A 12468-nucleotide genomic window follows, 5' to 3' on the forward strand; every position below is an offset into this window, starting at 1 on the left:
CCTTTGTTATGCGAACAACCCCCCCCCCCCCCCCCCCCCACCAAACAGGTACCAAGTCACCAACAGGTTTAGTGTATTTAGAGCACTACTTCCTGTTGTACAATCCATCGTATACTTGCTAGAGAGTCAGGACAGGTGTGTAAAAGTTTTAAGCACTCAGGCTTTTGAATGAATGAGGTGGTTCACTGCAGCAAAGTCCCATGATCCTTGCTCTCATGTGATTTATATAATTCTGCCTTCACTGGCACGCTGGATCATCGGATCAAGAGCACGATGCAGGAATCTCTGAACAGTGTCTGTAGTCTCGTGGAATGACACTGCACTTCTCTTACATTAGGTAGGTTATATTATATTTGTTGTATTAATATATATATATATATATATATATATATATATATATATATATATATATATATACTACATTCCTTCATATGTTTGTAATGTAATTTAGGAATGAAAAGGGTTGATCATAGATAAAGTAGATTAAACTTTATGTGTGTGTGTGTGTGTGTGTGTGTGTGTGTGTGTGTGTGAGTGAGAGAGAGAGAGTTAAACCTCTCCAGAGACAGTCCTCCAAATGCTAAACCGAATGAGTTGTTGCTTTGTCGATTGAAGCTATTTTTAGCAGAAGACACAATGAGCTCGAGGACCGAAGCAGTTCTGCAGCTACACTCATTTGTTTGCTGTTTTAGCATCGCTTCTTTATATATCGTGTCTCGAAACAAAAGGTTACCGGCGTTGTCGGGGTTACAGAAGGCTGCTTATGAAGCTCATCACTATCCCTGTCCAGGCTTTATGGAAAGAATATGTAAATGCAGGCTTACACACATGGACTTGTGTTTATATGTACACAGCAGCCTGTGGATGCTCTCTGACTCGTGTATAAACACTTCCCAAGAAGGTGGGTGGGTTTTAGCGGGAAGCGTACACCTGCGATGTCTGTTAGCGTACTGGAAGGCCGAATAATGAACTTTGTTATTAACTTTTTATTTATTTATAGTTTTGCTTAATATTTTGCATGCTCGTCTCGTAATTTAGGGCATTAGCGTTGCCGCTTCATTGTTCCTGGGTTTGATTCGGAGCTCGTGTGGAGTTTCTCATGTTCTCTCCATATCCGTATGGATATTCTCCAGGTTCTCCAGTTTCCTCCCACGGCTTCAAACATGCCAGTAGGTGGCTTGGCTAAGATTGGCTAAGATTGCTCATATGTGTGAATAGTGTGATAAGATAGACTGCTGAGGGACACCAGTCACTTCTTTGCACTTCACACTGCTCTAATCCCTACACACTACATACCGTACACCAACACACCCCAGGCACCACTTAATGTTCCTCAATGCTTACACTCATATCAGTTTGCGTAGTAAACGCTCTTTGCCTCATAGACCTGCTCTGCAGGAAGTAGAGCACGCTGCGACGGTAAAAGAAACGAGATTTTTCTCCGCATTTGGTGTTCTTTTAATCGTAACCACATGAAAGAAGTCGAGAGTTCCATCCAAATGTGGAAGCAGGTGGTGATGTAGAAGTGGATGATGATGATGATGTCAACATACCGAGCGATTATGTTATAATGAACATTCTAGAATCACAACATGATCATTGGCTAGCTTATGCTCGGTGTCCAGTTGCCTAGCAACAGTGTTTTCTTTCATTGTACAGGTAACAACACGAAAACATTCACAAGTTCCACAGGAATATGCCACTGGTTCGTTGTGTGATGTCACAATGATGGGCGATTACATTCTACATTCTCATTAGCTATGCCTTATGCCTGGTGTTCATATTTCCCTGTTGCTTAGCAACAGTGTCCTATTTAATTGTAACCCCTTCGATGAAAGCGTTCACGGGTTCCACGGGAACACGCCAGGACTTCCATGTTAGATGTCATAGCAGTGGGCTGTTATGTTCTACAGTTATAGTGAACTTTCTAGAATGACACCATAATCGTTAGCTGGCTACCATTAGCTAGCATTTTAACCAGGGTTAGGGTTATTTACGACAATACACCAGAATTTCTATGCTCGACATCGCAATAGTTGGCTATCACGCTGTAGAGTCAGTGAGTATTCTAAAATCGCAAAAAAAAACAAACCACTGTTTAACCCTTTAAGGTTTCACGATGTAGTGAATTCCTCTGCGGCTGATGTGAGGCTGCTCCGGCCATCGCTGACTCACATCCTCCTCTATCTCCATACTCCGAAGATAAAAATGGCCTCGCAGTGTACTGTGCATAAGCATCCATTCGCTGGCATTCATTAATCACAGGCTCTTGACCTCAGCATGCTTCTAACCGTCCTGCTCTCTTCACAGCTTAGTAGTGTTCTGCAGTGTTGATCTCAACATAACTGGAAGAACTGTTTATAAAATAAATCCTACATTGCTTTAATCTAATCTTCAGTTCCTAAACCCCAGAAATGAGGGCCAAGGCTAGAATAACACAGCTTACCCTCAAATCCTCAAATTGCATTGCAGTGTGTGTGTGTGTGTGTGTGTATATATATATATATATATATATATATATATATAAAATTCTTCACAGATACACAAATTCTTTACATTTCTTAATTTAAATTTAAACCTAATGAAGAGAAATTGCTCACAAGTGAGAATAATTGCTGTAACTACAATAACAACAGGATAACAGGATACACTGACCTTAAAGGAAACTGGAGTGGGGCAACTGGATAGGAAAAATAAGAGAGAGAGTAAATGAGGTGGCAGAAACGTCACCTTTCACCTTTTAGATTTACTCAAAAAAGAACTGTTAGTCACCGCATATCTAAACAACTGAAATGAGCATCATCTTTAATGAAAAATATAACGTTTAAACGTTTAAAAGTTCACTAGAGGAAGTAAAAGCTAAATAAATAAATAAATGAAATGAACATTGTTTTGCTTTTAGCAAGACAAAAAAAAAAAAAAAGGAAAATGAGTCACGCTGATCTGAACAAAAGTGAAAGGCTGAAATGAGATCAGATATCAGAGCTGCAGCCTCTACTGCGAACTTGAAACCAAGAATGAATTAAAGAGGCCATTTCTGTGGACATTCCACAACGTTACGTCTAACTATTCAAGGATAAGATGCGTTTTAATACGCTGTTGCTGTGATAAATTAAACCTGTTCATCGGGGCACATCGCCGTGGTATAAGATGGATAAAACATTCGGGGACATCCTAGTTTAGGAAAATGATCACATGAGTATATTTATTATTAACCTTCAGACCGTCAACAATTAATGCAGGTGTTAATAAATTTGTTGGCATTTATAACTTTATTACATCACGATAAAGCTCAGACGGGCGTTGTGTTTGAAATGTCAGGCTGAGCTTCGTAGAGCTGACGATATCGTGCGTACCATGAAGTGACGGATAGTACTAATAAAATACACGCTTGAGGGTCAACGCAGAGAGTCACACACACACACACACACACACAAATAGACACAGCCTATGGGAATATAAGATACTCTCGGTAGAATTAAACCATCGATCGCTCGTTGCGAAGCCACAGAGCACATTATTGATTGTGGACACAACCTGGAAAGTGTGTGCATCCGGATGGATTTTATTATGATATCCACTCATACACATTTACTTTTATTTACATTCATAGCATTTGGCGGAACCGCACGTCTGTCTGGAAAATATTTCCTGATATAACAATGTGAAAACGTGTGGTTTAAGATATCACCGGTTTAAAAGCATAAGCAGGGCACTGTTTCTCTCTATGAGGGCTGTGAGGGTTGTGTGACTATAAAGCCACCTTCTCAAGCTTACAAGCTTGCTTACTGTTTGTGGCTACGTATCGGAAATTACGTACCGATGCTCTGCTCCTGAGCATCCAACATCATTATTATCATAATATCTTCTCGGACAGTCATACAGGCATTATAATATTAGAGGACCCTATTTAGACGGGCAGCAGCATCGGGTCCCAGGTAGTGATGGGAAGTTCGGATCATTTTACCGACTCGGGTCGTTGAATCTCGTTCAGCAGAATGAACGAATCTTTTTTCGAGTCATTTCGTTCATTCCAGCAGAATATAATTAAAATGTTACATGCTAAATTCCCCATCACGTCTAGTACTTACGCAGACGTTGATCACATTTGGAATAAAAAAATAACTATAGGCTAATGCAGCCAAGGCTGAATTATGAGAAACAGAATTGATTGATTAATAGCTGGGGTTGGGGTTAGGTAGCTATTTCGGGGGTTAAATAGCTGGGTCTTTAGGCTACGCAGTCTGTTAGTTCACCTCATCTCCCGATCCGACTCGTCCATTCTTTTGTCACGTCACATTTGACACGTCTGTTCCCCGGAAACAGAAACGATTCGTTCACGTCTCGAGTGTTCGGGTTCGAGTCGTTCGTTCATCCCGTGACCGCCCCATAGGCTGAACGCAGTGGGGCTGTGACGTGATGAACGAACGACTCGGACCCGGAGACTCGAGACGTGAACGGATCGTTTCTGTTTCCTGTACAGAACCTATAGCGCAGTCGAAAATGAACGAATCACTCTCTGAGACAACTCGCTGTTTCCGAGTCATATTAAAGATCCGTTCGAATGAACGCCACAGCACTAGTCCCGGCTACATAGTAGATTCTGATGTTGTGTCCAGCAAACATGTCTGATCTTTCTGGAATCACTTTCACAACCCCAAAAACTGAAGAAAATCTGATCAGATATTATTAGCTTGCAGTTGTTTCCAAGCGTTCTATTAGATAGAAATCTAATCATAATCTGGTCGAGACCGATGATGAACTTGAGTGATGTAGCTGAGGTTGAGGAACGGTAGAAGTTCAGGAATGAAATAAACTTATGTTAAAAGCAAGGGTTTTTTCAGGGTTTTCCGATGTTTCTCGTTGTATCGTGGAAGGGTTCAAACAAAAACCTTCTGGTCTAGACCACAACCCACTTCAGGTTCAAATTTGGACACAGATACGGATATTTGGAGCGCTACACAGATGCAGACAGTGGCACTGTGTTACACTCCTAGTTCATACCAAACGTACTTTTCATTTCCTGTCAGAACTCACACGGGCTGTATTTAAACCCAGCGACATGGAATAAAAGCACTACAAAGATCACGTTATATCGCCATGCCGTTTAAAATTGGCCTGAGAAGTGCTCTCATAAAAGTTTGATCACTGCTAAAAGCAGACAGGCTTTTCATTTCTGCTCCCACGCTCGGCTCCGATTCACTGTGTCTTGCGTTTCCCAGTACGGCTCTCGGGACGGACCACGGGAGCATCATCGGGACGGACACCGGCGTATTCTCCATCTTTCATCACGGCTGGTCACAGAAACACAGCCACTGCACGGTTGCACTCTCCGGCTCATGAATATTTGAACACGGTGATGAATGGTGGCGGTGCCAGAGTGAATATTAAATACAAAGATGTAGAAGCAAGGGTTTCTGGACGCGTAATCTTTCTGAGTTGTCACACTCGGGGATGAAACGGGGACAGGCAACGCCACACCGACGCTAAGGAACGCCACGGAGATCATTAATCATCTTCACGCAGCAAAACCTAATAGAGTTTTTGTCAAACTGTATTTCCCATAATTCTTCACTAAGAATCTGTCCGTGGTGTAATTATCAGTGATGGTCTGTTCTGGTATTTTGAGCCGCTGTGGTAAATGGCAGAGCAGTGGATGTGGAAATACATAAAGGATCACCGTGGTACGTGGAGGACGAGTCTTCAGGCCTGAATCAACCTTAGTGCTTGTTTGTCTGTTGGAAGAGGTACAGTAAGGAGATGAAGATGGATGGATGCGTGCGAGATGTTGGACGGAGGAAGAGATGAGGAAACAGATAGGGTGCGCGATTGAGAGTCAAATAGAGAGAAGAGACAGAAAATGTCAGGGTCAATTACACAGATAGACAATCTGAGTCCATACAGATCACCATGGTTTCCAGTAAGATCACACAAATGCATTTTAGAAGACGCAGACAGTACACGGTTCCGCCAGCATGTATAATGTAGACATAGTTATGGCTGGCGAATGTTTACAGCTTTAATTACCACTTCGTTTACAACTGTTTAAAATCACTGCACACTTAGGAGATCAGGTTGCACATTTGGACTTTCTCCATCTCCTTCTTCTATTGTCAGAGGACGAAATGACATGCCAGCTTACTCAGGCGAAATGCTGCTTCCTTGGCAAACGACGCGAGGTCTAAATGTCGCTGCACTGCTGCCATGTGCCGGGCTGGATCATCGCCACCCCAGCAATATCATCATCACAAACGGCAGTGACCTTTACAGGATCAGGATCGACTCTGTGTTTCCTGTGTGTGTGTGTGTGTGTGTGTGTGTGTGTGTGTGAGAGAGAGAGAGAGAGAGAGACCCTGAAAGAAAACCTTGCTTGGATAAAACTAGACTGAACGGAGAATGGTGTGAAGCACTGCCGTCTGTTTCATACTGTAACTTAAAAGAGCATAAAGCTAGAGAACTGCTGGGAGCTCAGACGTGGACAGTATAAGCATGGCTGTAGGCTAAATCTTCTGCCTTGTTAGTAAAATGCAACAGATGCGCATTGATTTCCATGTCACACTTATGCTTACATTGCAATCTGTGAGACGTGTGCAGTGTATCAGGTGTCCTGTTCTACTTCTTATTTTAGTTGCATTATTTAACATGAGAGACAAAGGTGTATAGGCTTGCGTAACGGAAAACCCTACCGTGACGGACGTCTTAAGACAGTACTAAAGACGAGTGAGAGAGTGTGGGACTGGGGTGGTAATCAGGTTGATCTGGATCATATATATCCATATACGTTGAAATTCAAAACTGAGGAGTCACCTCAGAAAACGATCAATGAGAAGATTATATATCATAGTCTACAAAAAAAAGGTAAACTGGTTTCCAGAGAACTTTGGAAAAGTTCAGTATTCTCAATACTTCAGTATTCCGTACACTTCAGTATTCCGTACACTTCAGTATTCCGTACACTTCAGTATTCTCAATACTTCAGTATTCTGTACACTTCAGTATTCCGTATACTTCAGTATTCCGTACACTTCAGTATTCTCAATACTTCAGTATTCCGTACACTTCAGTATTCCGTACACTTCAGTATTCCGTATACTTCAGTATTCCGTACACTTCAGTATTCTCAATACTTCAGTATTCCGTACACTTCAGTATTCTCAATACTTCAGTATTCTGTACACTTCAGTATTCCGTATACTTCAGTATTCCGTACACTTCAGTATTCTCAATACTTCAGTATTCCGTACACTTCAGTATTCTCAATACTTCAGTATTCTCAATACTTCAGTATTCCGTATACTTCAGTATTCCGTACACTTCAGTATTCTCAATACTTCAGTATTCCATACACTTCAGTATTCTCAATACTTCAGTATTCCGTACACTTCAGTATTCTCAATACTTCAGTATTCCGTACACTTCAGTATTCCGTACACTTCAGTATTCTCAATACTTCAGTATTCCGTACACTTCAGTATTCTCAATACTTCAGTATTCTGTACACTTCAGTATTCCGTACACTTCAGTATTCTCAATACTTCAGTATTCTCAATACTTCAGTATTCCGTACACTTCAGTATTCTCAATACTTCAGTATTCCGTACACTTCAGTATTCCGTATACTTCAGTATTCCGTATACTTCAGTATTCCGTACACTTCAGTATTCTCAATACTTCAGTATTCCGTACACTTCAGTATTCTCAATACTTCAGTATTCCGTACACTTCAGTATTCTCAATACTTCAGTATTCTGTACACTTCAGTATTCCGTATACTTCAGTATTCCGTACACTTCAGTATTCTCAATACTTCAGTATTCCGTACACTTCAGTATTCTCAATACTTCAGTATTCTGTACACTTCAGTATTCCGTATACTTCAGTATTCCGTACACTTCAGTATTCTCAATACTTCAGTATTCCGTACACTTCAGTATTCTCAATACTTCAGTATTCCGTACACTTCAGTATTCCGTATACTTCAGTATTCCGTATACTTCAGTATTCCGTACACTTCAGTATTCTCAATACTTCAGTATTCCGTACACTTCAGTATTCTCAATACTTCAGTATTCTGTACACTTCAGTATTCTCAATACTTCAGTATTCCGTACACTTCAGTATTCCGTATACTTCAGTATTCCGTACACTTCAGTATTCTCAATACTTCAGTATTCTGTACACTTCAGTATTCTCAATACTTCAGTATTCCGTATACTTCAGTATTCCGTACACTTCAGTATTCTCAATACTTCAGTATTCCGTACACTTCAGTATTCTCAATACTTCAGTATTCTGTACACTTCAGTATTCTCAATACTTCAGTATTCCGTACACTTCAGTATTCCGTATACTTCAGTATTCCGTACACTTCAGTATTCTCAATACTTCAGTATTCCGTACACTTCAGTATTCTCTATACTTCAGTATTCCGCACACTTCAGTATTCTCAATACTTCAGTATTCCGCACACTTCAGTATTCTCAATACTTCAGTATTCCGTACACTTCAGTATTCTCAATACTTCAGTATTCCGCACACTTCAGTATTCCGCACACTTCAGTATTCTCTATACTTCAGTATTCTCTATACTTCAGTATTCCGTACACTTCAGTATTCTCTATACTTCAGTATTCTGCACACTTCAGTATTCTCTATACTTCAGTATTCCGCACACTTCAGTATTCTGTACACTTCAGTATTCCATATGCTTCTGTATTTTTTACATTTCAGTATTCCATACACTTTATTATTCCCTTCTCTACTGTATCCCGTTCGCTTCAGTATTCCATACACTTTAGTATTCTGTACACTTCGGTACTCTGTACACTTTAGTATTCTCTATACTTCAGTATTCAATGCACTTCAGTATTTTGTACATTTCAGTATTCCATACACTTTATTATTCCCTACTCTACAGTATCCTGTCCACGTCACTATTCCATACAGTTTAGTATTCCGTACACTTCAGTATTCCCTGCACTTCGGTGTTCAGTGCACTTGGCAGCCTGTGTGAAATGCGTGAGTTCATGTAATATCTCCTGAAAAGTAGAAAATGCAGTTGTAGTGAAAGAAATACTGACTCATGTGTTCCCACATTACTTAGTGCTGTGGATTTTCAGGGGAATGAGATGTGTCTTAAACTCAGGAGAACAATATACTACTTTTCTTTACATTTAATGCTTGTTTTCATACAACTCAGACAATTCTGTTGTATCTCGTGTCTTCGTGGGCGGAGTCAGATCTTATTTCTCACGCAGTGAAGTTTTTGTGAAATCTGATCTGCTTTTGTTGATTTGCACAAACATTATTTTAGAAAAAGTTATTGAAAACTGAATGAACCGATAGGCAGACTCGAATGTTCTGGATCTTCAAGCGCAGAACGGTTTAGAACCCTGTTTGTCCATCTGTACACTCCATGATTAGTGTGTTCCTCACTCCCTGTTGCTACGAAGCAGAGCTCCTCTGACACCACCATGTCGATCAGGGCAAACATCACCATCGATGACTCAGTGTTCGGGTAATCAGAGACTCGTCTCCTGCTATTGCCTTCATACAGGCCATTGTTACTTTCATGATGCTAACAATGGGTTGCTAAGGTAAACATCGCCTGTGACGATCAGCAAACAGTGATGATGAATGCAGCGCAACAGGCGCAGAGAGCTGCGAGAGTCACACGGCCTGTCTCATAGCTTTTACCTAACGTCACTCATGTCTTTCTCATTTCACTGATTTTACTCTCTCGGGATAATGAAATGACGCACTGGCTAAATGATGTCACTCTGAATCGCTTCAGAAAGACAGATTATGATTTTTGAAACATTAAAGCGGGCTGTTAAAATTTCGAGCAGAAATCTTACTGACAGTGATGCAGAAAATAAAGTTGGAATTAATTCACGTGATGTAGAAATAAAATGTATATTTGATATATTTTAGAAAATAGGATATATGTTTTTACAGGTGAATTTAAAAGATGTAAGAAATTTCTCATCTGTGTGGGACTAATGCAACATGCTCATTAGAATATTATGCCACGCCCACCAGGACAGTTGTCAAAAGTATACCTCTACTTTGCTTTCGCTTCGTTTAGATTTCAATGAAAGATCGAAGGGTGTCTCACTCACACACGCCAATCTGTCTGACTCTGACACGCCTATCGAGAACACTCAGACACACCCATCGAGGACACAGACACACTCATCGAGCACACTCAGACCCACCCATCGAGCACACTCAGACACACCCATCAGTCTCATTCAGACACGCCCATCTGTCTAACTCAGACACACCCATCAGTCTCACTCAGACACGCCCATCTGTCTAACTCAGACACACCCATCAGTCTCATTCAGACACGCCCATCTGTCTAACTCAGACACACCCATCAGTCTCACTCAGACACGCCCATCTGTCTCACTCAGACAGGCCATCTATCACACTCAAAGACACTCATTTTTCTCACTCAAAGACATGCTTACCTGTCTCAATCAAAGATACACCCATTTGTCACACTCAAGGACACACCCATCTGTCTCATTCAAAGACATGCCCATCTTTCCCATTCACCACACGCCCGTCTTCCACACTCAAAGACACCCCCCTAATCTTTCTCAAAGGCACACCCATCTGTCTCACCTTTATTTTGGACCACATATTCAGGATTAAGTGTCCTCTCGTCAGATCGGACCTCTGCTCTTACTGAGTGCCATATTGATGTTATTTGTCCTCTCTGTGTCTCCCTGTAGGTGATGGAATAGGTGATGTCTGAAGTACAGGGCACTGTGGAGTTTTCTGTGGAGCTGCACAAATTTCACAATGTGGATCTCTTCCAGAGAGGGTAAGTCCACGTGCAAGTCCACATTCACCATGTGATTAAGTAAGTAAATCAATTTTATCTGTAGAGCATGTTTAAAACAACGCGATCTGTGTAAAGTTTTTTTTTCTTCCACCAGTTACCGCTCTCGACAGCTTTACATAAACACACGATTCATACACATACATATAATATGGATTCAACCATTCTCAAATGCTACGGAATGAAAACACGCTTTGAGCGTTCATTTCAAAGTGGTCAGGGAACAAGCATGTCTGATGTCTACCAGTAGACTGTTCCAGAGCCTCAGTGCGGAGACAGGAAATGCCCGATCACCTTCCTGTTTCAGTCAGCAGTAGCGTGTCTGTCGTGTGCTCTTGGTGCTCACAGGTCTGCATATTGTTCTCCTGCCTGACTGCAGAATGTCCGTCCTGTTTTTTCACACTCCTTAGTCATGTCCAGTCCCATTCAGTTCACCAGTGAGGAGCACGTCGACATCCAATCTATCGTGTCCGATAATTGAAAGCAGAGGACGGTCGTTTTATCGAGTTATTGCAGGACACACTGCACTGAGGTGATGGACGCAATAGACATGAGGATAGAATAAATAGAATAGAATTTATGAAGCGAATAAACTGGAAACAGTGTGTGTTTTAAACTTGTAACTCGTTTTCTCTAAAATGGCCATCTTTAAGTAGGAAGAAGGAAGTCATTGTTTATTTAGTCATGATTTATTGTCCAGCTAGCAAACATGACATAACATTACATTGAACCATATAGATAGATAGATGGATGGATGGATAGATGGATGACTTCATTAATCCCAGAGGGAAATTCACAGTTTCTAGCTAACTGGAGACAGGATTTCTGAGAGATTTATTAACAAATGTTTACTTTAGTCATTGCTAATTTAGCTAGCTAGCCAACATGAACCTGGGCAGATTTCATACCATTTCATATTAGTCATATTTCATTTCAGGTTAATAAATCGTCAAAATCTTTATTGCACTAATGTTTGTCTGTTGTAAGCTAACCTGGAAGGATTTCCTGAGATTCTAGCTAATTCTATTTAAACGCGCTAGGTAATTTTAGCTAATTCTAGCTTATTTTAGCTGGCTAACATGAACTAAAGATGAGCTAGCCTGACGGGATTTCTATGATGAATATTTGAAGTCATATCAATAAATCTTAATAAGCTTCACTGCTAATGTTTTGCTAGCTAGCAATGAACTAACACTGCACACTATATAGGCATGAGCTAATGCTAACATTTGCCTGCTAGCTAACAGGAGCTAACCTGGCAGGATTTTTACATTGTTTTTATAAATGTTTATAATTTTCACAACTTTTGCTAGCTAGATGTGTAATGTAGCTCGACAGGATAATAAAACCCTTGGACTGCAAAAGACCAAACCTCTTCATCACACCACCCTGTCGTTGATTATTTTCCTGTAACAGCGCTTTCACCCCACGTCCTCTGACAAACTCAATTCATATCCTCCTGGATTATTTAACATCAATCCTATTTTTAGAATTTATTTATTTAACCAGACACAGTGATATATTTATACAATTCCTAACATAGCAGCTGAGGTGTATGAAGTTCCAACACACACGCACACACACACATACACCTCCTCCACGCTGCACTCAGGTTA

General features: G+C 40.8%; 1 protein-coding gene across 4 annotated transcripts in view; it reads left to right on the forward strand.

The window, feature by feature from the left end:
• The window catches only part of fam135b (family with sequence similarity 135 member B), a 75859-nt gene that overhangs the window by 12827 nt on the left and 50564 nt on the right, over positions 1-12468 (forward strand). For 3 of the 4 annotated variants that reach the window (XR_008397856.1, XM_017485939.3, XM_017485937.3), the window contains exon 2: positions 10743-10834. Coding sequence is in view for 3 of the 4 variants with exons in the window: in XM_017485939.3 (XP_017341428.2) it covers positions 10758-10834 (77 nt within the window). In the remaining variant the exon portion in view is untranslated. Of the gene's footprint in view, positions 1-88; positions 338-10742; positions 10835-12468 lie in introns of those variants that run through there. The other variant, XM_017485938.3, reaches the window with a different exon arrangement.

Source organism: Ictalurus punctatus, chromosome 14, assembly GCF_001660625.3.
Source record: "Ictalurus punctatus breed USDA103 chromosome 14, Coco_2.0, whole genome shotgun sequence".
Taxonomy (NCBI): Eukaryota; Metazoa; Chordata; class Actinopteri; order Siluriformes; family Ictaluridae; genus Ictalurus; species Ictalurus punctatus.